We start from the raw sequence: 27,151 nt of genomic DNA on the forward strand, positions 1-27,151 counted from the left end.
CTGGGATTTGATTTTGCCTTTGCCCTTTGGCCTGGGAATTGGGATTTGGGAATGGATGCTCACGGAGGAGCCGACGAGGCCGGAGCGGCGGAGCCCGGAGGTCGGAGGCTCGGAGCTAGAGAGGAGATCCGGCCGGTGGCTCGCCACTCGCCGCCGTGACGCCGTCGCCGGGTTCTTGCCTTCTTGGAGTTGGAGCCGGAGGAGGAGGACGATGGCCTTTAGAAGTTTAGAGGCTACAGCGGAGCCGAGGAGCCGGAGGCCGGAGGCTGGAGGTCGGAGGAGCCGAGCAGAGCTGGAGAGCAGATCCGGACTCCGGAGTCCGAAGGCCGAAGCAGGGGCGGTCGAGCCTCAAGCCGTCGACGGTCGAGCCTCCCGGCAGAGAAGGGAACTAGGGAAGGGCCGAAGAACTGAAGTGAAGAAGCACTGAGGGCCGAGGGGAGAGCCGGAGAGGAGAACGGAAGGTACGCTCTGTTTTTTTTTTTTTTTTTTGCTTTGAAGGGTTCTGCCGTTTAGCAAAAAAAAAAAGCACTCGCGGGTGGAGAAGGGGGGAGAGTCGGAGAGAAGGGGAAGGACCGTTGCCTGTCTCAGCTATCGTAGGCTCGTAGCCATGCCGTCGCCCAGCCGTAGCCTGTCTCAGCAGCTGAGCAGCATAGCCGTCGCCTCGTCAGGGAGATGGCAGATGGGGATTGCGATCTGCGGACCCACTGTAGCGGGGGCCAGCAGCATAGCCATCGCCCGTCACCCACTCACCCTGCTACTCTGGCTCTACCAGCTTTCGGATGTGAAAGCTCACAAAAAAAAAAAAAAAGACTCTCCACGAGTCCACGGGGGCGGGGGCCTTCAATGAGCCGGAGGCCTTAGGCGACCGCCTCGGTCGCCTAAGGCTCGAGCCGGCACTGCTGAAAACAACATGCTATGGTTCAATTTTGGCGGTCGCCTAAGGCTCGAGCCGGCACTACTGAAAACAACATGCTATGGTTCAATTTTCTGATGCAATTGATCTTGGATGCCACCAAATGCAGGCTGCTTCTCGTTGCCCATTCTCGTTAAGCCAATCAGTTGGCAGAGGCTTGCACAGGCAATAACGAGCTCTTCTCGTTCAAAGTCCAGACCAGGTCCGACACATAACCATGCTTAGAAGAAGAAAAGAAATTTTTTTTTTATAGAAAACATGAATAAGTTAAAAAAAGCCTGTGGCTGGGGGATGTCGGCATCCTGCACTTCGAGAAACAGTTCACATCGCAAACCTATCATGGCCAGCCGGATATCCCAGCTTCCGATCTAAACTTGCCTCGCAAGCGAAACCATGTGTAAGCTTGCACGCATGTACAGTCACCATTATGAGCTCCTCAACGTGTTCGTCCTCTTTTTCTAAGACACTTCTCAGTCATCTTGGCACCAGCTCACAAACATGTGACTTGCTTGAAATAACCTCGATTGCCAGGACCCAGAAGAACCGAGGGACAACGTGCGCCCCCACTTGCAGTTGTGAAACAACGAAGAGGTGAGCGTCTCTCAAGGTCGCCATTGATAAGTATTTGTCTATCTGATCATGTCTCACCTGCCTCGTGGTAATTAAGTGGTACAGAGATGCAATGGAGCCAACTCGAGCTTACCTATGTCAAAATCCTTCCGAGTTGTTGAATCCGAGTTGATCGTGAGAACCACTTAATTAAGAAGACTTTTAAGCGGAATCTGAGTCTCTATTCATTTTGTTATCCAGGTAGTCTTAAAGCTTGGATTGCATGTAGAGGGACTTAGTAGTGCGTCTCAAACTGGACTAAATTTCTTAAAAGAATAATCTAGACTTGTTTGGTTGCTGAAAAATTTTATAAAATCTTCCGAGTGGGATCTTCAGTCTTGAAGGGCTAGTTTATAGAGTTTGGAGCCGGCAGTCAATTCTTAATATTAAGAGATAGTTAATCCATTTTTTGAGATAATTCAACTTATTCTCGAAAAACAGGAATTAGTGATGCTTTGTGCTTTCCGAATTCCTTGCATGGCTTGAATTCAAACAGGAGAGCAAACATGTAAGCTTGCTGATAAGGTTGTTCATTATGAGATGAGAAGCTTTATTAACTTGCAATCTTATAAACCATGCTATCTCACGCCATCTATTATTGGGTGCGTTTGGCATTGGCCAAAGAAAACACTCGGCAGCTTGAGCCATATATTGTTCTTGGCCCTCGGTGACGGCCCGGTCTGAACTGCGATTGGACCCATTTCCCTTTTGCATCCAAAACTTAGGAAAATTCCATCTGGAGTCCGACTCTTTCTGCATTCGACGCGTCCTGGGGACAGCCTCCGCATCGTGTTCGTGTCATCCGCTTTTCTTTATCGTATGGAGAGACGACAGATGGGGCTCATCCTTTGCTCCGTGATATATGGTTGATGGTGAGGGAGGGGTGTACTTTTCAGGCTAGGCATATATACCGTGAGGCAAATGGGGCAGCTGATTGGGTGGCGTCGTATGTGGCGAACCACTCAGGAAGCACCCTATGGGTTGGGGTGGATGACTTGCCCGGTGCATTCCGGGACCTTTTGTTTGCAGATTCTGCTGGGTGTATTCGTACCCGTGTAGTATGATATGCCCGTTGCTAGCAAAAAAAAAAGAGACGACAGAGCTCGTCAGTTGGGATCCCGTCACCGCACGGTAATTTTCTAGCCCATTCTTTTTTTTAAAATATTTTTTTTTTGCCGCTAAGATAGATAATTCATATTCCGATCCACAAAGTGCTACCGGCGTGGCTGGCCATAAAGACGGCCATCCAGTCCGCAATTCTGTTAGCTTCTCTAAATATATGCTTAGTTTGAATAGCTCCTTCATCCCTTACCATCATTTAGATGTTTCGAAGCAGTGGATGTTTGCAATCGACAGTCTTCGAATCTCTTTGGATCCAACTGACTCTTTTAACGGCTTCGATAGATCTCTGTGAGCTAATGCTGAAATATTTAACACAGAGACCACATCAATGTTTTCTTCCGCTTACGACAGGAAACGAAAGTGGCCTCGTCCAATCGTGCTTTTGCTTGCTGCTTCAGATGCTTCCGAGCATTATTTCAGCCACGAATCAAAAAGCTTGCCATATTGGTGTGGTTAGAAAAACAAGCACAATCAGCTAGATGAGGGCTTTTTGGGCATATACTTTTAGTTGGTAAGTGCTTTTTGGGCATGCTTGGTTCGATTTGATTGCGCGGAATAGCATGGTTCTGCTTTCTTTTATTCTTTCCTTTTCTCTTCTTTTTTCTTTTTATTTTTTTTAGCATCCGCTTTTGGTCAATTTTAACAATTCTTTTGAGTCATGTCATGGCCAACGACGAGCTAGTTATATGCACCTTTAAGTGTTTACTTGGCTAATGAAAGTTAGTGTTGCAAGCAAAACTTAATATATTATATATATATAAGACGGTTGCTATGATGCTATCAAGACTCAATATTTATGGATCCAAGCAATTTTTTGTGAAGTAGTTGAGATTTTTTTTTTCTTCGGGTAAACAAACAGTTGAGATTTCATTTCAACATTTCAATCTTTTTCCTACGACAAGAAGCATGCAAAAATGATAACTTTTATTTAAACCACCTTTCAATTTGTCACTTTCTACCAATGAAATATGCTTCATGTATCCTAGTAAAAGAAAATAATCTGAACATGATTAATTAATTAATTAGTAAAAGATGATGTTTTGTGTGTGTTAGTTCTCAGATTTTGTCTGTTGATTGCTTCACATCGAAGAACAAGATGTATTCCTACCAATAAAAAGAAAAAGGAAAAAGAATAAAGTGTCTTGCGTAGTTGAAGAGAAAGATTAGCATTTTCGGCTGCTAACGGGGTGGTATCACCGCATAATCACGGTAGGGGAATTTATCAACGTAACGTGGATGGCCGCTAAAAAAAAAAAGAAAAAAAAAAGAAGAGAGCAAAAAACAAAAACAAAAACAAAAATAGCTATACTACTAAAATCTAATATGGAGATACAAGGACGAACATGACCCTTGAGACAATGTGAGATCGGTGCGTGCCGAAGACCTTCAAATGGTCTTCTAGTTTTGTTCTTTTTGTTAAAGCAGGCGTTTCATATAATTCAAGTATGGATTTACTTAATAAAATCAGAAAACAATAAATTTTGGAGTATTTTGGGCAACTCCTTCTTTCGGCCCATAGGGTACTCTGGAGTGATAGACGACATAAGAAATCATCCAGTCCATGGCTTTATTCACCTCTCTGAATATATACCTAGTCTGAAAGGCCACAACGTCCCTCAACATAACTCAAATATCTCGAAGTAGGAGGTGTCCCTCTCTATCATCACTTGGGCCATCCTGGATTCAGTTGATCATCATTGTCGAGTCATCCTCTAATATAACCGAGATAGTATGTAGCACGCGCGCTCAAGTGGCCTGCTCATATGGCCCTCTATAAAAAGAAACCATCCGGATTCCCTACATGGGCTTTCCTGGTTTGGGCCTCATTAAGAATAATGCCCACATCCCCCAGCGCCAGAGGATAACGATTTAAAGTTCAAAAATCTCTCTCCTCGACTCTCGCAGCCAAATCCCACCGCTTGGGCGCCAATAAATTAACACATGTCCGAGCTCTCCTCACTCCAGCACTCGACCTCTCTCTCTCTCTCTGGGCGGTTTCTTGTGAAGCTCTCGGTGTCCTGCGGAGGAAGGGTTTGCGTCTCTCCCCTTTTCAGCCTTCAATTTCTTCTTCTTTTCCCACAGATAGGGCTTACCGGTTGTCTTTTCTTTTCCTACAGTAACGGTTCGTTTGTCTTGGGTTTTGTTGGCCGCTTTTGGCTTTTTAGTGTTGGATTGAAGGGTGGCATTTGAATTACGCTGGGGAACCTGCAGAAAGGAAAGACATAATGCGAACTTGTTGGTTGCTGAGTTCTCGCCGAAGGGTAAAGGCTGTGTTCTTTCTTACGCGATAATAATCACAGCGATTTGGGCTTTCGATTATCGTGACTTCTACTCTCTGTTACTCATAGTTTTCTCCGAATTGGAAAATGGTTGGTCCTTAGTGTAACAGGAGTTGTGATGGTCGGTTTTCAATTTTTGAGATCTTGTTGCAATCCCTTCGTTATGTTGCTGCCTGATGCATCATGCTCAAGTGTTCCTTTTGATGGAAAGTTTTAGGTCAATCTGCAGAAAATCCTTTTTTGGGATCCTTTTCCACCTTAAAAATCTTTATTTATTTATTTTGGTACAATGGCGACTTACACGCGACCAACTTATCCAATTCTGTATGAATTTCCCCGTTATTCTTGAACTTGACCAATACTTCGGGGGAATTTTTCTTCTTTATTTTTTTCTTGTAGATTTCTTCTGGAAGTACTTCTCTTCCGGAAAGAGTTCTCTTTTACGTTTCCATATTAATAAGCATTTTGTTTTCAGCCTGAATGAGGCATATGTACATCTAGCAAAATCCAGTACCAAAAATTCTTGGTATGCTGTATGCAGATGGTACTCAACCTCATTCACTTTCTCTCTTCTTGACCTAGATCCCTATCATAACTCAAGACCTCACCCAAAAAGGATAGCAGGAAGGTGTTATTTAGGGTTCCTTGTCCTATACTCAAGGTCTACCCAGTGCAGAACTGATATGGGACTAAACACATGCCTGCACAGGCCCTTACATACTCTCCTATTTAAGCCCTGGTATCCTCATTAGGATAAAGGTCCAAGTCAATTCAAATCTAATTACAGGTATTACTTTTTTAATCACAAACACCACAATTATTGGTAGTCAAACAAAATGGGCCCATGCTGTAGTGTTCCCTAGTCCACATGGGCAATGGGTCGGATCCGCTCTAATATCATTTGTTGCAACCTAGGACCTTATCTAAAAAAGCTAATTGGAAGATGTTATTTGGATTCCTTTGGATAAGTATCCAAGATATATCCAATGCATAGCCGATGCTTACGTAAGACTAAATATACACATGCATAGGTCCTCACAATCTCCCTTTTAATTCTCTCTAACTTTTCCCCTAACTTCTCTAACAAGATCTACCTTCTCCCATTGAGTGATTCATATTTTTTGTTTTCCTTCTTCAACTAATTGATCCTGAATTTTTGCTTTCTCCTATTCTTAGTGCGGCATCACATGATCGGAATGTGACTTTCTCTCATATTCCTATTTATATGACAGTTTTCCATTTTATTCCTGCTTAAAATACTCAGCCTTTGCAAGAATATGTTAAATTATAATTTTAGACTTCGCTCATAATCTTTTTCTCAGCTTTGAAAAACTTAAGCTTCCTCACCCAAATTGTCATTGTTTCTCCAGATTTCTAATCCTTTTTCCTTAATTCACAGATCGTACTTTCCAACAAAGATAGCCTAAGGATTGCGTTCTCTGACACTTTGGACAACTATTGTGAAAAGTCTGCAGTCTTATGGACAAATATTGAGCAAATGCATATTATTTTAGTCAGCAACTTGTTTTCCAAGACGAATCAAATGCTCGAAAGGACATAAACAAATATTTTTAACAGCTTAGTTGTGGTAAAGGAGGGAGGTTTGTATGCATCAATCATGTCTCCTCTTTAAACCATGAGAGCGGACTAAAGGTTGGTTTGTTGATGAGTTGAAAAGGCTTGTCAGGATTACAACCCTAAAGGAATCAAGGTGAAGGGAAAAGAGAGAAGAAAGGAAGGACAGATGATGGGCCATTCTTGTTTTTGTTAAAAAAATGTGGAATTCAAGGGGGCTTTGATTTGGCCAAAATGAAAAGAAAAGAAGAGAAGAATTTTGGTAGGCAGGCGCACATACAACCCAAAGGCTGAAGCTAATTGATGTTCAGGCAACACCTGCCCTAAGGACTAAAGCATAAGGGCATAAGGCAAAGCCTAGAGTATCTCCATTGCAGGGTAATGCAATTGCAGAAAGTTATTATGAAAATAATTTTAACAATGGGGGAGCATGAATTATTAGATTTTGGTGTTTTTGCTATATTGCACTCTTTAACTATAGAAATCATAGAAAGTTTCATTGGAATATGAAATTTTTTGAATCATAAATATCATTTTTAAAGTGTGAAGGGGTAGGGGCTGACCATTATCATGGACAATAAAGAGGATGTTATGGGAAGAATTAGGGTTTTTTGGTGGTTTTTCCCCCTTTGTTGTATAAAAGGTATTGGTTGTCTCCTTATGGATATCTCTTGAATACTCAACCTTATAGAGAGAGAGAGAGAGAGAGAGAGAGAGAGGTGGATGTGTATGTGATTCATTATTATTAGGATCTAGTAGAGCCTCATACCCATTCCCAAGTGATTTTGTTGATTAGGCCAATTTAGCTACAATCAATTAGCATAAGGGTGTGTTTGGTCAGTGGAAGTTGGGCTCTAGAATGAGAATGAGTGACTCCCACTCCAGTCATTTGGTTTGGAGGAGTACCATTCCAATTCCCATTCTAGGAGGGGAATGGGAATGCCTCAACCCCCCAAAACGCAATCCTAACTCTCCTAGAAGTATTCAAATCCCATTTCGCTAGGTTTACTTAAAAATTATTTTCCAAAAATACCCTTATATTTAATTGATTTTTTAAAATAATACTTAAAACCATTGCGCTTTCGATTCTGATTCTGATTCTAGTTATGAACCAAATGCGTTAGGGAATATGGTCATTCCGATTCCCATTCCAATCCATTTCAATTCTGATTCCAATTCTAGTCACTAACCAAACGTACCCTAAAGTTATCTAGCGAGCTTGATGTCCTTTGTACTTAATTTGACTTGTCGAAGTAGTCCAAACTTCCATGACTTCCTCAATTTCAACCATTACTTCAAATTATGGAGCTCGTTTTTGTACCCCCAAAAAATGTGGAACTGATTTTTATAAGTATTGGTAATTTTTTCTTGTAATCCAAACTTTGCAAGGGCATGTTTGGAATCTTTAGTGTTCAGAAATCTACTTTTGTAGGTATTGGATATTAGTGGTTAGATCAAAATAAAGTCTATTGGACATTTCATGCAAAATTTTAGAGGCTTCCCCCTGATTCTCTCTTATTTTGATATATATGTCATGACAGGAACATATGAGGGAGATTCAACTAGGTTCTCACACAGTGCAATCTCATGGAGTTAAAGTGGCAAAAATACATAAGTACGACTGGTTTGTTGTCGTTTTACTTATGATGATGGTGGTTACTTTGAATGTTATCCATCCATTTTACCGCTTTGTTGGAAAAGATATGATAACAGATCTGAAATTCCCACTGAAAAGTAACACCGTGCCAGTATGGGCTGTTCCAGTAGGTTTCTTCATGTCTTTTTCTCAAGTTGCTATTCTTTATGAAATCAAGGCAGTATTGTGATCTACAGCAACTTATTTTCTTATTCTATCTGTGTTGTACTTTTAGATCATTTCAGTCTTGTTGCCGGCTGCTGTTTTTCTTGCTGTATATTTTCTTAGGAGAGATGTTTATGATCTGCATCATGCAATACTAGGTAGTTCTCGATCTCCATCTCCTTGATATGATAAGAAATTCTTCTTTTAACTGCCATTGATGGCAAAGTTTACACTTTCAGTTCATGTGTTTTAATTATGTGCAAGATCAGGCCTCCTTTTCTCCGTGCTGATAACTGGAGTCATAACCGATGCACTTAAGGATGCAGTTGGGAGACCTCGTCCTGACTTTTACTGGCGCTGTTTTCCTGATGGAAAGGAGGTTTGATTCTCATCCCATCTTTTATTTTTCATGTAAAAATAATTTTGTTCTTGGCGGTTATTCCCTTTATGTCTTTTTTATCAGCGTGCTTGATCAGAAAACTATTTGCTTGTGCATTTGTTTCAGTTGTATGATCAAGTGACGGAAAATGTTATTTGTCATGGAGATAAAAGTCTCTTAAAGGATGGACACAAGAGTTTTCCTAGTGGTCATACTTCATGTAAGAAATATTGTGCCTAATTTCTTTCCTTCTTTTGCCACATTTAATGAAAAATGAATCTTTATTGTTCACTATGTGATGGAAATGCTATTCCAGTGTTAGATAATGTGCTTTTACTACTTTGCAAAGGTGCCTTCCTTTCCAGAGGTAATCCAATCTGAAATAATCGTGATGAACTTTCATGGTTATGTGTATGATGTATACTGACTGCTATTAATGGTTCAACTTGTATATTTATTGCAAATGGAAAGTTATTGGTAGCTTACTTTCTGTCAAATAAAGATATTATAGATAAAGAAAACAGTTTAATGACATAACCATGACACAAAATTCAATTACCTACATATATATGCTTTGTGCTCATTTTACTTGGATCTGAATGTTGGATGATTTTCAGTCATCATATACTCAATTTGAACACCTGTATTAATGGAAAAAAAAACAAAAATATGGTTTTGTGCAGGGTCCTTTGCAGGTCTTGGTTTTCTTGCATTATATTTGTCAGGGAAAATCAAAGCATTTGATCAAAGGGGTCATGTGGCAAAACTTGGCATTGTATTTCTTCCTCTACTTCTTGCATCCCTTATTGGAATATCAAGAGTGGATGACTATCGGCATCATTGGCAGGATGTCTTTGCTGGCGGTATTCTAGGTTTGTGTTCTTGAATTGGTCAGCTTGCGAATTTATAACTGTTAGCAGTTTATGGGCAATAATGCTCCTTCATGCCTGGCCTAATTACCACCTACAACATATTCCTGCAGGTATTATAATGGCTGCATTTTGTTATTTGCAGTTCTACCCTGCCCCTTATCATACTGATGGTAATAATCTATATGCATAATTCTAAATGTCAATGCAATTGCCATTGTTTTATAGAAGTACTCATATTTCAGTGACACAGACAGATTTAACTATAAAAAAACTTAGTGGTGCTTTGTTTTAATATCCTGTTTACTGGACTTAAATGGTGCTCTTTCAACATCCTGATTAATGGGCTTATTACTAGTTCATTTAGAGCATGTTTGGTGTTGTTATTTTTTAAATTTTTTTGATACATAAGAATGATATTTGAGGTTAGCAGCATTTGTTTAAAGCCTTAGGTCAATTGAACCCCCCCAAGGAGTGCAACTGTGTAGTTGGGATTCATGAGAGCTAGGTATGGTCCCATATTCTGGTGATGATTGTTGGACCGGGCAACCATGTCATGAGCGAATGTTGGGAGTTGATAAGATATATGGTTCGAGAGTTTGATGAGATGTATGGATCAGAGGACTTCCAGATATTAGACTTGTGGGATACTCAAGCAGCGGGTCCTGGTCATGAGCCCCGCCCTTTGCTATAGGGAGGAAGACAACTTTTATCATAACTCATGACTAGTTCAATTAATGGCATAAACAAGGACTCCTTTGGTATGCGAAAGAATAAAAAAAATATATAGTAAAAAAAGTTTTAAACAAACTTTTTGTTTGATTGAAGTTTTTTTAAAAAATTAAAAATAGTATTTTCATACAAATAAGATTCTCATATTTTATGATAAAAAAATATATTAGAAATATAGAAAATCTACATTTCTGCCGAGATTTTTTTTTCCAAAACTACTTTTAAGCATCAAAATACAGAAATAAAATTATTTGTTTTATTAAAAATATAATAGATATTTCATACAACTTTTCTAAAAAAATTAAATACTCAACCAAACATAAGCCATTTTGTAATAGTTACTTTCTTATAGTCAATCAAACATACTAAAATCATTTTTCAGGGATTCAAATCTCACATGTATTGCTTTATCATGTATAGAAAAGAAATGTGATTCAAATCTGTTGCTGCACTTATTACAATTCAATTAATAAGGTCTCTCATGTCTCTCCTGTCTTCAAGAATTCTGGCCACAAAAATCCGCAACAGAGTAACATGGTAGAATAGGCCGCTCTCTACTTTCTTCGTCTCCTGTTGCTCCTATGAGAGCAGGAACCCAAAGACCTCATCTTTATTTTTCTCCAAAGGCACGCATTCTAACCAAAAGATTATATATATATATATATATATATATATATATATATATATATATCTCACAATCCACGAGATCATTTGCAAGAAACAATCAGAACATCAAATAACGACCAATATATCTTTCGAAAGGCGTCAATATACCAAAAAAATAAAAAAACCTAACCAACAGAATTCAAACCTACAGATATCATCAAATAGATTACGACAAAGACTAAAACAACAAGAAACAAAAACAATCACATCTACAAGATAATCCGCATCCCTATCTCCAAGAAACTGCGATCATCACACAGATCTAAAACTACTTAGAATCAAACCCAGCAAGGATCACGAGATTAAGTACCATCTCTGACTTCCGCTTCCGAAAACTCGATCTAATGTAAAATTCGCCAAGAAGACACGAAAAAGAATCCCCGAAAGAGATCGGACGATCGAATGAGAGGGGAAGGCGGGCAGATCCATGTCTGTATTGTGGAAGGTGCAAGCATGGCATAATCAGATGGAGGATTTCCAATCAGCAGTAACAGATTATATAGGTCTTAGAACATTCTTTTTTGTTATATTCATGTCTTGTTACACTTTAATTGAACGGTGTGAATTTGTACTTAATATCTGTGCTGATTTTCTTTGATTTTATCTTGTTTTGCCTCACTTTGTCTTCTTGCAGCATCTAGGCTACCACCATGACAATCGAGATTTTATTGAATCTGTCATGTGATGTTTAAGTCGCATCCTTGTTATGCTTGTTTTCTTTCCATACATGGTTTGGAATATTAGCATGCACATATTTTATTAGTTGATCTGTACCTGGTTTGCACCTATCGGTATGATAACAACCTGCCTCTCAGAATCTTGGTTTATTGTTTTTATTTGGGTCATAATATTGCTCCATGTCATAGTGCCTTGACTAAGTATCTTATAATATGTGCTCAGTTATTGTGGTAAACATTATCATTGGTCTGGTTCGTTTGTCTTGTAGAGATCTGCATGGTGGCCAAAAAGAATTTCTTGGCCAGCGGTCATGCATTGATCTCTCTTATCCTTCCACATGGATGTGCACCAGCTTTCTAAGATTTAAAAAACAAAGTAGAGCCCCTTCATAAGGTTTGCTTGGTTATAATGTTTGAGATGATGCTACTTGATAATTATTGTCAGGTAGTTCTTGAAGGTTTTGTTGTTGTCGGTGGCGGTGGGCCGCTGTAGGAAGCTATCTAAGATGGTTTTCCATATATGACAGGAGTCTTTAAGTCTAGGCTTAATATCAGAATAATTATTCCTTGTGGAGTTTGTGCCTGCGGAAAGTGCTGATTGGATTGGATAAGATCAAGCCAGCACATGAAACCTAACTTCTGAGGATCACAATATTCTAATTGTATATTTTCTTGTGTCATTGGAAAGCTAGTTGAGATGCCATCTAGTTTGCATCTTTTCTGGTTATTAGTTAGCCAGTGCAACCCACTATGAGCTTGTATTGTAAGTTTTCCATCTGGTATTTTTTCTTGTTAAGCTCATCATCATAGAGGATCTTCCAACATCAACATTGCAACTCGAGGCTCTGTGTCCTAGGTCTATCTTCTTGCATGCCACTTCTATGGTTGCTGATGAAGCATATTATTGCCTCCTGCATTACCATCTCAGCTTACATGGGAAGTTACCTCACTGCGAATATCATTCCTTTATAACTCTGCTTATCTAGTTCTTTGATGCATCATTGTAGGAGCGATCGCTTCACTTGCACCGTTGAGTTCCTTCTCATTTTCTTATGGACTTAATATTCAGCCTCCACTTTTGATTGTGATCCTGGCTGACCAGGTGGCTTGATATAGGATTCTGTTTGCTCTGAATTATGCTAAAAAGAAAGAGGTGGGGGATTTTATGCATGTCTTAGTTTAACAAAATTTCTGTTAAGGTTGTTTTTTAGGTTCTTATGTAAATATTTAAGGGAATTAGAAATGAGGATGATATATTTTTGAGAACTAACACAGTCATTTTGGTTGGACATCCAAGGAAGTATTCAACCTTTTCTGTAGCATGATGGTTTAAAGTTTTAGCAGGAACTGAAACTAATTAATCCATAACCAATCCAATGGGTGGCCTAAATTAGGTAGTTTATATAGCCTATCAGCCTAATTTGATGTATTTTTCATCAACTTGATTGATGATATTACTTGTGGGTTTTACAGATTGGTCTTTAAGAAGTATTTTTAATCAATGCATGATAAAACTTGGATTTTGCAAATTTTGAGAAAGAGATGGAAACATTTGATTGTTGGATACTTCTATGGATAAGGCTTTGTTTAAGATGCACATTAAACATTTTCATTTGGGTGCTCTGTCTGTTTTTCACATGAGCCTTATGGAACTGTCTTGCCTGTTCCTCTGTGATGCCAAACTAGAGCAAAGATGTAATCAGGTTCGATGTTGTACATCAGCAACTAGGAAGTATTTGCTAAGAACACAGATTGGCCACCTGACTAGGAATTTCCAACCTATAGGTGCCTCAGAAAAGTGAATCACTGCTTATTACTCTGACCTTGGCTCAAGCCTTAGGTAGGCCTTGATTTTCCAAGCAAATGGCAACACGGAAAGCGCTACACCAGTCCTCTTTCTTGCCAAAACTCTGTTCTAATATTCAACGTTTCAACTACAGATTTGGATAAACGAATCATGAGAAAATTTCAAAGCCATAACTTTCTCAGCCTTCAAGTTGTAAGTGTAGCCTAGGTTGCATGGGAGAGGGGAGAGGGAGTAACTGTTTGTGTCCGATGTTAGTTGAGGATGTAATTTCTGTTTTGGAAATTGAGGCAGATTGTCTGGCATCATTGGTTTTTGTTAAGAAATCTTTAACTGCTCGATCAATCCTTGTCAAGCACTGTATCTAATATCTCTTTTATGGGGATTCAATCTTGTGTTAAATTTTGCAGTTATATCTTGAGAAAGTCTCGTATGGATGTTGGTAGTATTTAAAGCTCTCAAGAAGATTATAAATTGTAGTTATCACCACTCTGCCCTGCCTGACACCCTGTGTGCTTATACTTTGGAAGTTTCACATTGATTTTCTGAGTTTCTTTTCCGTGCAACCTCTCTCTTTATCATCTTTTCCTTTTTCCCCCCCTTCACGTCCCAATAATGTTGTGTGATTCACATTCATTCCAAGGGCTGGATTTTTTATTGTTTTAGAGAGAGTAGTAGAGGAGTGTGGAGTTTAAAATTTCTATACAAAAAATAGTTATTTATTGATGTGCTTGTATGTTAAGAAAAGAACATAAAGAAGCATTATAAGGAAAAAAAAATAAAGAAGCATGATAAGGAGAAAAAAGGAAAGCCTCCAGTTTCTCAAAGATGCGAGGTTTAATCCTGCTTGCAAGAAGGCAAACAGTTTCTGCTTTCCTCCAAAGACAACCTCTCGAATAGGGAGTGTGCAATTCTTCACGTTGCTCTCCAGACTTGTCCAGGATGATGCCGAAGCCAGGATTATTTCTAGGGTTGACTATTTCTTATAATACTATTTGATGTTCCATACCCTTCGCTTTTTTGGCTCCATTATTTATGGATCTAGCCCAATGCTAATTCAACAGCAGAGGGAGAAAGAAAACAAAATGGATACTAATAAAATGATAACTGTACAATGTCATTTGTTTGTGAAGTTCAAATTTTCACATGCATTTATCTGTAACCGCCCTTCATTATTGACACCATGATTTTGGACTTGTGCTGATTATTTTTCTTCCCATCTCTGAAGAGACTGAGAAATCCATTGATGGTACACTTGTGGTGGCTCATAATATTTTTTGGTTTAGCTATTGATTAGCTGATGACGTCATAGTTGATAAGTAATATATTCTATTTTCTACTTTGTTGTATGTTGTCTTCTGTGTGGTCATCATCCACCCGTCCCCGGTCTCTCTCTCATGCTTGTGTCGGTAAAGAGCAATAAACTAAATTAATATCGGGCATGACTAAACTAATTTTTTGTATTATGAGAGGATATTCTGTTACATGGATGGATCTCCTCTACAGTGGAGCAAAGATCCATCAGATGACTATAATCATCTGTGCTTGACTAAGATCTCCTGCACCGACATCATTGAGAATTGTCATTATACTTATGACAAAGTTAAGCTAATTCTGTGAGTGATTTCTTGAAAGTATTCCTGAGCGATCATCTAATAACATTGCTTTGTCGTGAAGGTTGGGGACCGTATGCGTACTTCCAGATGTTGGAGGAGCCACGAACCAGCGGCAATGCAACTAATGCGTCAAACCAGCAACCTGAAGGTAGCAATAACAACAGGTTACCTGGAGCACATCACGATAATAGGACTGAAGCAAACGATTTAGAGTCTGGTAGGTCGTGAAGTAATGCTGTACTCTGACCAAGTAGAACTGTTGACATTTACAGATAGCACCTCTAACTTGTCTCTTGTATATATGTGCAACTGCAAGGCTAATCGTGGAAAAAGAAAGGAGTGTTCAATCATGTTAGTTACGAACTAGTGCAGGAATTCTGACGAACTTGTAGTAACTGTTCTTCCTATGGAGTTTCCAAATGAATTGCTTGCTCTTGTACAGAAGCCTGATTCCCTGGTAGCAAAATGGCTTTAAAGCTCTTCTTCCAGAGCCCTTATTAATTTATGCTTATTTAATGTTTATTTGGATAAGAATCCCAAATCAGCTGTGCAGTTGCTGATCATTGCGAATTTGAAGGTCATCTGTTTCTGTGAACTTAAGGGCATTCCTTCCAGAGCCCTTAAGCATGTTTACTTCTATGTCCAACCTATTTGGTATTGGACCATTTAATTTATGGTTAGCTTTATCCACATAGCGTGTTTTGCATCTTTGGGTTGTTTATAATGTCTGGAACAAGCATCATTAACCTTAATATTCCATGGCTGCACATAATATCTAAGATACTGTATCATGAAAATGCCCCATTAGATTGCTTTTGAGAACCTTATCGTGCAAGCTCATTAGCAATCACATCTCCTCTTTAGACTTTTTTTTCTTTCCTGATGCAAGAATAGACGTCTTTGCTAATGTGCTTGCTTCATGAGCTTCTTAAAAGCAATCTAATAGTGCGTTTTCATCGTACGGTATCTAATATCTTGTTGTTTTCGATTTTTAATTAATTGATTTAGTCGTCTGGCATAATGATTAGGCTTGCAGCGTCAGGCTTTTACGGGCTTGCAGATTCTGGATTGAATCGTGCTGGGCCGGAGTTATGGGCCAGGCCCATTTTGACCTCCTTATGGCACTTTGCCGCGCTCAATACTTGGCCTTGTTTACAGTTGTTAACCCCTTGCCGCCACCCACAAAAACGGAAAAAATAATAATAATAAAAAAAGCCCTTTCCGCTTTTATTTGGAGAGGGTGTGTCCCGTTCACATCTCGCGAGCTCGTCAGCTTTCAAATTTCAAACGGGTCGTGCTCGACCGAACGTCACAATAGCGACCTGTGTCTCCCAGCCTCGCTCCCACTAACCTAGGATAGGGTCACCCGACGGTAAGTGTAAGACCAAATGGACGACGGTAAGCCAGCCTGCCTGCGGCTTCGAGTGGACATAAATAAACGGAGGCCGCCTCCCTCCCGAGCGCCGCCCTGTCTTTCCTTCCCACTCTTTTCTGCGTCGTGCCAGGGAGGGAGAGGAATCTCTCTTGTTCTTCGGCCTTCTAATCGCGTTAGCACGGAACTCCAAGTCCAGCAGCGTCGTTTACTCTCCCGGTGATATAACGGTTTCTATTTTCCACTCCCTGGTAAAACCGACAATTCCCTTCGCCACTTCTTTTCTTTCCCCGTCTCCTCTTCTACTTCACTTGTAGCTGCTCCGAGTTCGCCAGATCTCTCTCTCGCTCTCCCTTCTAAATAAATAAAAAAAATTCTCTCTCCCAGGAGTGTAAGGTCACCTCATCTCTCATTCATCAACTTCTTTTTGTTTTTATTGCAATCTTTTAGATTTATAAAGAAATGATCGCAGTGATGTTGGTTTCTTTCTGCACCACCTCAGGAATCCCTTTCTTGTTTCCCGCCGGAACCTGTAGTTATGATTCTTTTCTTCCTAATCTCTCTCTCTAGTGAAAACTTATTATCATTCTTTTACCTATCGAGTTTTTTAATCTGGTTGATTAGGTCTAGTGGAATCTAGGTTTTCTGTTTTCTTGATTTTAATTATGAATATGATGTGATTGGATTTATTCCGAGTATTTAGATGTGTGTTATTTTCTGTGCTTTGGATGATTTCTTGAGAACTTGGTGCCTGAATTTTCTGATTCATTTTCTGTTATCGTCATTGATGTGAACTGCTTTCTTGTTGCAAAAAAGTCGGTGAGATGCTTGCGATGTTTAAGAAATTATAGATAACCTACCGGGGGGTGCGGGGTGGGGAGGTAGTGGTTTGTGGATATTAGGCTCTGTCTATGTTGACTTCAGTTGAATGGTGTGAATAAAGAAGTCGGGAACTCACAGTGACAACATGTTTCCTATACCTAATCTTGCTGAAAGATTATTGAAGCCTTTGATTATGAAATTGAATACCTTAACTATTGTTTCAGAATTTCTGAAGGACTTCAAGCACTTAGTGGAAGCCTTTGTATTGACTAGGACTATCTTAAAATTATTATTATTATTATTATTATTATTATTATTATTATTATTATTATTATTATTCTGGACCTTACTGCAGGCTAAAGACATTACAGTCTGCTTACAAGTTAGGTGATGCATTGTAGTTATTTATTTTAATAAGATTCACAAACAAACAAATAGCTCCATACTCACTATGGATGTTCAGGTATAAGATCCATGGGTCATCTCACGTGGAGGGAAATACATTTGGAATCATATGTTTGAGGTGCTTATAAGGTTATCCAGTTATAGTTGGATGGCCAACCATATACTTGTATATAACATCAAGATCCATTTTACCGATGTATCGAAATTTTCCAACATCTTTAGACTCTACAATATTCATTGGTTGTGTTATGGGATAATGCCTGTAGAGCAATTTGCTAGTCTGATCATGAGAAGGAAGAAAAAGTCCAATATCTGAAAATCTAGCAACTAAATAAAACGTGGATGCACCACCACCACCATCACTAAATACTCTTTCCAAGGGTCCATCCATGCATTCCAAAGCCACCAATCCACGTACGTTACCTTTCGGTTATTCATGTGCCACTCACATGCTAAAAGCTGCCTGGCTTTGTCCTTAGGACTATTGTTTAGGGCCAGGTTTGGTCCAAGCCCACCTGGTATTTCAATCGAGCCTCAGTTAAGACATGCACATGTCTTGAATTGTTTGGTCTGGGCATCAGTTGGCCCAATTATTGGTGCTAGTTGATAGCCTATTCAGTCTCTTATACTACGTCCTCTTGACCTTTGTTTAATCAGAGACTACATTTTATGTTTTCGTCAATGCATAGGATGCTAGTATGTGGTAGCTTAGAGTCCAAACATCCCTTACCTAAGGTTCAAACATAGCATCTTGCTTTGAGTAAATTATATCGATTTTAGAAAGTCCAATATAATGATAGGTTTTGTCATAATTTGGGCTATATGAGGCCATGATAGTGAGTTATGCTAATTCATATTGCCACCAGCATGTCTGTGTAACTGGGTGGATTTGTATTTAAACTGATGCTGCTTGGTCCAACTGAATGAAATGGTGTTTAGACCACAAAAAATGGATTACATGTAATTTTGGTTTAACATTTTGCCTAGTGTTGGCGTTATATGGGACTTGAGTAGGTAATCTTAGGCCCCCTATAATTGATGGGGTTATTCGTCATATTTTAAAAATATTGAGAAATATGTTATCTAGCATGTTTATATTCAATATTCTAACAGAAATTTGGTGAATTTGATGGTGGCTTCAGCATCTAAAGATCTTGCTAAAATTAAATTTGACATTTGAAGGGGCTCATAGGATGTGACTGTTTATGTCAAATTTCAAAAGTATCATTTGTTGTGGTTGCTGTAGGTGTACCTATAGTAGTTTGAGGTAAGTTGTAATTTAAACATGTGAGAAAGATGAAACCGACAATGTTGTGGATGATCTTTCTTTCACTATTGAGAATTTAAGATAGTAACAATTAACCTGGTCTCTCTGTGTCCAGGGACCAGTGGGATATTTTGCTTTCTAGCCTCCTATGTGCAGGCTATATGCACACATGCACAAGAATTAGGCACACACATTGCATCTTATTAGCTATTTGGAGGAAGTGATGATGATGGTGTCATTTCTTCTTCTTTTTTTTGGGTATTTGTTTGGGTTTAACATTTATGAAAATACATTCATATTTTATTTTTGAAGGATTATAAAACGTTTACTTTTAAGAATTTTAAACTTGTTTGGGTGATCGGCAACATAGGGTGATTATTTTGAAAAGGAGAGCACTAGATGCTCAGCTAAAAGGTCGCAGGTATTAGAGAAATGGAATGTGGTTGATGATGGGGAACTTCTGGAGTAGTGATTCATCTACCAGAGTAAAACTTGATATCACTATTTACGTACTCTTGAAAATTTCAAAGATATTTTAAGTCGTTGAACTTTAATCTTCAAATGCACTCAAGACGCTAAGAGGTCATGATATCATAAACATCATGTCTTCATTCGAGTTTACTTTTGTGCAAGGTTTTAAAATTTGGTTGTGGTGCCCTAGGTATGGTTTTGGTTTCAGCAATTTTATCGTCATATGGACTAAAGATTCTGAGAGGTTATGATTCATAAAATTTGTCTTCATTTAAGTTTACTTTTGTGCAAGATTTTAAAATCGGTTTTAGTCCCCCACATAGAGTTTAGTGTCAGCAGTTTCACTCGAATTTTAGGAGTTTGTCATAAAGTCAAAAAAATCAAAAATTAAAAAGAATTTAAAGATCAAGAAAGTTATTTTATAATATTTTATAGTGTTTTAAGTTATCTGGTATCATAGTTTATGTATTTTGGGTAATTGTAGGCTGAAATTAAACTTTATTGAAGCTTAATGCATTAGATATATAACATGGATGTACTAGTCTATTGGTAAAACACACCAAATATCACTCAAACAAGCACAAATTAACAAGACAAATATACGAGTATAAAATTAATTACATATATGAACTATAAACGCTTCGATACATGCTGTGCAACTTAAATCCTACATATTGTGATGTCGATTATAACTTAAAGACACAAGTGACAATTGCATCTGAACCACCATCATAATAAAGCTTAGATGAGAATAAATAGATTAGATCATTAGAGCCTTAGATAAATGCGTGATTGTATTGTAATGAATATTAGTAAACATTAAACATATATCTACTTGTTAAACAAAAAAAAAGGGAGGAAAAACTTTTTTAGGTTTTTTTTTTGGCTGAAACTGATTGAAACTGAACATTCCTGTCAGTTTTGATTCGGTCTCATTTGAAACTGACCTGTTTCAGCCGAAACTTCAAACCTTGTTTCTATGGTATTCTTGCACCTTTTTTTCTTAATGCGAAATGAAAAGATCTTAGTCTATGGCCCCTATTATTTTTGACCATCACGGCCACTTCCTGCCTTCTTCCCGTTTCTGTTAATAACATGATTAACAGTTATTTCTGAATTATATAATCGTTTCTTTTTTCTGAATTTATTTTTTATTCACCTACCAGTGCAGGATTATGGCAGATATTCGGTTGGGTGCTCATACTATAAAATCCCATGGAATGAAAGTGGCAAGGTTCCACATGCATGACTGGATTATTCTACTCCTCCTTGGGGTCTTAGAAATCATACTAAATGTTATAGACCCTTTTTATCGCTTTGTGGGGAAAGACATGATGACTGATCTGAAATACCCACTAAAAAGTAACACAGTGCCATTTTGGGCTGTTCCAGTATGTTCTTGCTTCTGACTAACTAATATCAAGTCTGGACTAGAGTTGATCTGGATCTTTTACTTGTGGTACTTAATTTATGTATTGTAACATAAAAATACCCTCTTCTTTTGTCACAGGTGATCGGAATTGTATTGCCTGCTGTGGTCTTCATTGGGATATACTTCAAAAGAAGGGATGTGTATGATTTGCATCATGCAATACTGGGTAAATCTACTTTTATTGGCCCTATTATTTTAGAATAGGTGCATTTTTGTAGTATATTAATGGATTTGCCACTTAATTATTGACATTTGCAAACAGGCCTTCTGTATTCTGTGCTTATAACTGCAGTGATTACCGATGCAATCAAGGATGCCGTTGGTCGACCTCGGCCAGACTTTTTCTGGCGTTGTTTCCCTGATGGAAAAGAGGTGGGTCATTATTCTTGCGACCATCCTTCATTTTTTTTGGTAAATAAATTCTTATCCTGGAAATCCCTATATATGTTTCTTGCTGTCCTGCATTGCATAGCCTAAACAGCTACAGTTGATCCACATGTCATGTATAGGTCTATGATAATGTCACAACAAATGTTATATGTCATGGAGAAAAGAGTGTTATCAAGGAAGGGCACAAAAGTTTTCCAAGCGGTCATTCTTCATGTAAGTGAAACAATCAGTGTCCGCTTATTGTAGGTTGCTACTTTGACGATCTTTACTGTTGATTATGTAACTTGCAACATGGCTTATGTTTTGGTGACTTCTTGCCATATCTGATATCATGTCACATTGTACTCCTGATGTGGATTATAATAATATCCAATTATCTGCTAGTTCACTTATTTAATATATTATATATAAATCATATATTTTTTGTCTATCTTACCTGTGTTGATGTCGCTGTTTTAGTTAATATGCAACATGAGGCGGGGTAAGAGGTTGCATGTTGGTCCATTTCATATAGTTCAACTGTCTGGAACTTCTATTTAGCCCATTAGGGCCCAGCATTGCCCTTAACTAAGTCTCCTCAAATCCACATTGAAACAGTTCACAAGTGTTGATAAGTGGATTGGTTGCATAGAGCCATTTATTGCTCTGTGCTTCATTGGCCACAAAGAACCTGTTTCTTTTGTTGTTAATGATGGGTTTGATTTTATACTACTTTAGCTATGGCATTTGCAAAGAATATTAACATGTCAGATGAAAGGCTTTTTGGGGTTTCTTTGGGGGGGGTGGGGAAGGGATTTGAATATCAAATATACAATGTGCTCACTTAATATTTAGATAGCATCTACCTTTTTTATGGAGCTGTCATCAAAGACCAGCTAGCAGTTCTTCATGCTTTTTTAAGCCATTTATAACATACTAAACTTGGACAATCATGTGAATAGATAAATTTCATTCAACCCAAAACATATAAGCGTTGCCTATGCATGCTTCCAGTAAAGATCATATGGTGAAAAATAAGTATCTAATTATAATGTATTTTTCGATCGCATTTCTGGAGTCTTTTAATGCATGTTGATGCCTTAATAATGTTAAATGTGTTGATTTTGTCTGCTTTGCATATTAAAAATGGTGAAGAATGAGTGCATATTATCTATTTCTATAGTCGATGAGTTTCTAAGCTTGTACGATATTGAGCTTATTTGGCATCATGAATGTCTTATGCTGCACTTGGCTTGTGCTTGAAAAGGCAGTTGAAGATCCTCTTGCTTTTCAGAGTACTAATCGTTTGTAAATTAGAATTTTATGGGATCATTTCATATTCTGTTTTTTGCATTATTGGTTTATATAGTAATGGGTACTAATGTGCTTCCCATCCATGCATATGCAGGTTCATTTGCAGGCCTAGGTTTTCTTGCATGGTATCTTTCTGGGAAAATCCAAGCTTTTGATCGCAGAGGCCACATTGCCAAACTTTGCATTCTGTTTCTTCCTCTACTTTGTGCATCACTTGTGGCAATTTCTCGAGTGGATGATTACTGGCATCATTGGCAAGATGTATTTGCTGGTGGCCTTTTAGGTTTGCATCTCTAGGATTGATCATTATGGATGGTGTACTATTCTTTTTGCATTTCTTTATCATCTGTTGAGACCTTAATTGGTTTTTGCAGGATTCGTAGTTGCTTCATTTTGTTATCTGCAATTCTTCCCACCACCTTATGATGTAGATGGTATGTTTTCCATATCCTTGATTTGCTCCTTGTGCATCTATATCATTAAATGTTCTGGTTCTTTTTCTTCCTTGTGGGCCAAGTTCTAGCCATACTTAACTAGATATTGAAGTATTCTTGGGAAGTAATTTATATAAAAAATTATAATATTGTTTTTTGGATAGAAATGCTAAAAGCATAACCTTTTTTGTTTATTTGTTGGGAATGCCTTTGCTCTGTAATTACTTTTGGCATCTTGATTTCAATATAACGAGGGCTCAGGGTTGGTCAATTGCATTATAGAAATGTTAATTATTGTGGGTAGTGGCTTTCTAGAGGCTTAAAAGACAACTCATGAGATAATTATTAGACTTTGAAATTCTTTTTCGATCAGCAGAAATAGTTATTTGTGCAAAATATGTTCTAGCTCAGTTGATGGGAATATATGCACTTCTGTAGTGATGGGACCAGACCGAACTTATATGCTAAAGAAGAAAGAGGACAGCTGATGTGATGCTGTTATATTAGACAACTGAAGAATGTTGGAATAATTGAAAAAAATTTAATAGATGAATCTCCTAATAGCAGAAAGTTGCCAATCTAGCTGGAAATATATGGCACGAAGGAATTAAACAAGATGGATGCGATATATCTTTGCATCTAGCTGAACTCTTTATTATTCTAAATTGTACCTAAATTTTAATCAAAATCTATGCATTTTTCTGATTTTGAAAAATCTTTGTTTCTAGTTGAAGTATTCATGAATACGGAGTTGTATTTATGTCCAATACATCCATAGAATAAAAAGACTAGTTTGCTTTCTGCATTGAGTCGATCTATATCTTTTTATAAGCTCTTATACTTTTCCACCTTGTCCATCTAACCTTGAAATCAAAACCACTATGTATATACCATCTCCACATTGTCCACTATTGACATCTCTATAGCTACTCCCCTTTAGTTCCCGGTCTCCAAGGGAGAGATATAAGAGAAGTGCCCCAGGCAAAAGTTGGGGTGTTTTGTCTACTTACATATATATGTAAAAGAATCACTGAGCATATAAATCTTCATCTGCCCCTCTCCATGTCTCCATGGCTCACAGCATGCACCTTGTTATGTTTCCCACAAAAGTGAGAGTTCAGGTTCTGAAATTCTTAAATTTCTATATGATATCAGGACCCAGACGCCTCCATCTAGTGTGAGAAACCATTCCATGCTGTGAGCCCTCACCCCTTTCAGTGTTCCTTTCTTTTTACTTTATACCTTTCACGAAATCACTACCACCCATCAGTGAAAAAAGTCCTTCCTCTAATATCAGTTGTGCAAATTTTAGTATATGTGAGGGGAAAGGGATATGAATTATAGATGTAAAAAAGGACTACTTTAGCCTAATGGTAATAGCTTTGTATTGGATGACTAACCTTTGATTCTGATGCTTTGGTTGCTCATATGATGGCCATAGCAAGGCAATTGTGTTATCCAAATATTTGTTACATGCTTTGTTTAAGTGTGCCCAGAGCGCCTTTTTTCGTTAGGCAACATCAAGACGTACGCAATGCATTTACCTACATATTTTTCTGTATGGTAATAATTGTATCAAGATCACTTTTCTCTGGGTTGTGCATTTGTTGCAGCCTCCCATTGGAACTGTTTTTTGATGTTGTGGAGAGATTGCCATGTACCAAATGAACAATATGGCCAGCCAACTTATGCATCAATTAGTGTGATCTTTCATAATGTATATTTAGTATGCCATATTGGCCCATGGATTGCATAGGGGTTCCGATATGGTATAGAAATAAAATTCCAGTGTCCATACATAGAGTTGAACATAGTCAAACAAGAAATTGAAAGATTTCGTTGAAATTGTTCGTTTGGAAATTTGTGGCAACATTGGGATGGCAGACGTGGATATAACTATACATTTTCAGGTGCAGTTATTATAAGCATAGGAATGACTTCACATCCACTGCAAAACTTAGAGGTGGGGGGTTGAAAACTGTAAACTTAAAATGTTGGATGTAATATAGGAAGCTTAAAATCCCTGTCTACAAAGATCACATACTTTGAAGCCTCTTGCTTATGCATCAAAACCTCCCAGATATGATCTTAGTGGCCTAATACCATATGTTGATTTTGGTGACTTGACATGTATGCTTGGGGTCCCCAAACGTGTTAATTTTCCATACATAGGCCTAAACTGTATAATATAACCACATATATATATCTTCTTGTATACATCCACATCACTAAGCAAAGAAATAGAATATCCGAGCCTTCAAACATGGTCTTTCTACCAGCCAAGACGTAAATAAGGGTGAAAACATTACAATGGCAAATGGAGGTGCTTGATTTATGTTAAGAGCCTATCAAAAAATCCAGGCGATTAGATGGATGGGCTCAAGAGTACACAAGCACTACAAGAGTTCTTAACCTATGCGATGTGGGACTATTATTCCTCAACACCCCTTCTCACGTATAGAGCCTGAGGAACGAAACCCGGAATGAGGGGCGACACATAGATTAATAAGTGGGAGCATGGAAGTTTTTGTAAGCAAGGAGGATCGCTGGCTCTGATAGCATGTTAAGATCCTATCTAAAAACCTGGGTGATCTGATGGATTGGCCCAAGAGTATATAAGCACCACAAGAGTTCTTAATGTATCCGATGTGGGACTTTTATTTCTCAACAGTATATTATAAATAACAAACCCCCCGGTGAGCAAATTGTACAGCAGGATGGTGATGCATGGACAAGTCATTTTGAGGCATATGGCTGGAATGTATTTAAGATATATGAATTTCAGGAATATTGGCTCTATCTAAAGGCTTGGAATGGGCAAAGGATGCAGGATATAAAAGTCTGGGCTGAAACAGATGCTAAAACAGAGGTCAACTTTCGGAATGAATATTTTGCATGAACTCATAAGTTCATTCTACATCTTTGGGACGTTGTTGGTCAGCTCAAGGATTTTGCATACCTTAGGGTGAGCAAATACACGGCTGATTGACTGGCAGACTGGAAAGAAGTCAGATGGTAGATGGTTGGAAATCTGGGCTTTGTCTTGATATGATGAGTTATAAGATTTGGGGGGGAGTGTACATAGTAATCTGTGTTGCAGACGGTTGAGTTAATTAGAAAGACAAAATAAAATCAAAATAAAGTTAATAACAAGGAATACAGGTCTATTGTCAGAGCTAGTTAGAGTCTTGTTGATCTGCAGCTTGTTCCAATGTCATCCACCTGGCTGCTTACGAGGTGCATAATTGTCAAATAATGCATGTCATCAACACAATGTTTTTGTATGAACAGTTTGTTGAGCTGTTAAATATCCAAGGCATCATGACATGTCTACTTTTATAAGTATTTTATAGGACATCTATAGCTTTTTAGGCAAAACATTGTCGATGCTATCACATGATAGCTTGAAACATCAGAATAATGGAACTAATATAGCATTGCTTATACTTCATTTGTCTCAAACCTTCTCCTTTGGCACATCAGTTGTTTTTTTACTTCAGAAGTCCTTTGTCATTTGATTCTTTTAAGTGCAGGTTGGGGGCCTTTTGCATATTTCCAGATGTTGGCAGAGACGGGCAATAATATTCAGGGGTCAACTAATACAAATCCTCTTACTTCACGACCATCAGAGGTTGAAACTGTTTATGTTCAATCCGAGCAACAAGTTGGGATTTACATGCGAGACATAAACCCAACTCTAGACGCAATGGAAACTGGCAGGAGAGATTAATTTCGGACACCGGAGGTAACATGAAATCCTCTCTAGAAAATGGGGGTCAGTTGGTTTCCTAATCTTTCCAGTCCTGTATTCTCTTTTCACAATGTATAAAGTTTCCTCAGTGTGATTGTAAGCATGCAGAGTTTGCAAACCCTACGCTGTCTTGGCTCCTTGCAAGGAAAGATGCAGTGTGATAGATTGTAGCGAGAAAAGCATTGTAATAGGAGTCGCATGTATGTGAAATGCAGAAGCTGTAGCTATATGCAATTGATTTTTTTTTTTTTGTTTGGATGCATGCAACTACAGTTTTTGCAGCTCAATATTTGTTGTAGGTATGTTGCAATTGGAATTTGCAAGTATAAAAAAGCTATCATGGTTGGATAAAACAGAACAGGTATTTTCATCGTTTAAATACGAAGGTAATGTTATCCTCCATCCCTGTACTTATGTTAATATAAATATACTATCATCCTAAAGTAAATAAATATGAAAATTAAAATAATTC

The 27,151-nt window shown here is 38.2% G+C and overlaps 2 protein-coding genes across 12 annotated transcripts; both read left to right on the forward strand.

Moving 5' to 3' along the window:
• Window positions 1-4,546: 4,546 nt before the first annotated feature.
• Window positions 4,547-15,547, forward strand: LOC103713995 (lipid phosphate phosphatase 2-like). Of its 3 annotated transcripts, XM_008801080.3 has the most exons (10): window positions 4,547-4,675; window positions 4,762-4,905; window positions 8,040-8,261; window positions 8,370-8,457; window positions 8,569-8,678; window positions 8,805-8,898; window positions 9,362-9,550; window positions 9,661-9,720; window positions 15,104-15,259; window positions 15,359-15,547. In XM_008801080.3, the coding sequence occupies exons 2-10, from the start codon at window positions 4,870-4,872 to the stop codon at window positions 15,361-15,363; spliced, it is 960 nt and encodes a 319-aa protein (XP_008799302.2). In that variant the 5' UTR covers window positions 4,547-4,675; window positions 4,762-4,869; the 3' UTR covers window positions 15,364-15,547. The 3 variants fall into 3 exon arrangements, with proteins under 3 accessions (XP_008799302.2, XP_008799301.2, XP_008799303.2); XM_008801079.3 differs by having other exon boundaries at window positions 15,104-15,547; XM_008801081.3 differs by lacking the exon at window positions 9,661-9,720 and having other exon boundaries at window positions 15,104-15,547.
• Window positions 15,548-16,481: 934 nt separating this feature from the next.
• Window positions 16,482-26,944, forward strand: LOC103713996 (lipid phosphate phosphatase 2-like). Of its 9 annotated transcripts, none has more exons than XM_026807256.2 (8): window positions 16,482-16,665; window positions 20,546-20,770; window positions 20,890-20,977; window positions 21,074-21,222; window positions 21,321-21,414; window positions 22,589-22,777; window positions 22,869-22,928; window positions 26,462-26,944. In XM_026807256.2, the coding sequence occupies exons 2-8, from the start codon at window positions 20,555-20,557 to the stop codon at window positions 26,656-26,658; spliced, it is 993 nt and encodes a 330-aa protein (XP_026663057.2). In that variant the 5' UTR covers window positions 16,482-16,665; window positions 20,546-20,554; the 3' UTR covers window positions 26,659-26,944. The 9 variants fall into 9 exon arrangements, with proteins under 9 accessions (XP_026663057.2, XP_038984733.1, XP_038984734.1 ...); XM_039128805.1 differs by having other exon boundaries at window positions 21,104-21,222; XM_039128806.1 differs by having other exon boundaries at window positions 21,104-21,183.
• The last annotated feature ends 207 nt before the right edge of the window (window positions 26,945-27,151 follow it).

This window comes from Phoenix dactylifera, chromosome 8, assembly GCF_009389715.1.
Source record: "Phoenix dactylifera cultivar Barhee BC4 chromosome 8, palm_55x_up_171113_PBpolish2nd_filt_p, whole genome shotgun sequence".
Classification (NCBI taxonomy): Eukaryota; Viridiplantae; Streptophyta; class Magnoliopsida; order Arecales; family Arecaceae; genus Phoenix; species Phoenix dactylifera.

Excerpts from the sequence above, each read along its gene's own strand:
- LOC103713995 (XM_008801079.3), top strand. The coding sequence starts at position 4,870 with ATGCGAACTTGTTGGTTGCTGAGTTCTCGCCGAAGG. Across the intron at positions 8,262-8,369 it reads TGCCAGTATGGGCTGTTCCA|ATCATTTCAGTCTTGTTGCC; the intron begins GTAGGTTTCTTC and ends TTGTACTTTTAG. Across the intron at positions 9,551-9,660 it reads CTTTGCTGGCGGTATTCTAG|GTATTATAATGGCTGCATTT; the intron begins GTTTGTGTTCTT and ends ATATTCCTGCAG.
- LOC103713996 (XM_026807256.2), top strand. The coding sequence starts at position 20,555 with ATGGCAGATATTCGGTTGGGTGCTCATACTATAAAATCCCATGGAATG. Across the intron at positions 21,223-21,320 it reads ACCATCCTTCATTTTTTTTG|GTCTATGATAATGTCACAAC; the intron begins GTAAATAAATTC and ends TGTCATGTATAG. Across the intron at positions 21,415-22,588 it reads TCCAAGCGGTCATTCTTCAT|GTTCATTTGCAGGCCTAGGT; the intron begins GTAAGTGAAACA and ends ATGCATATGCAG.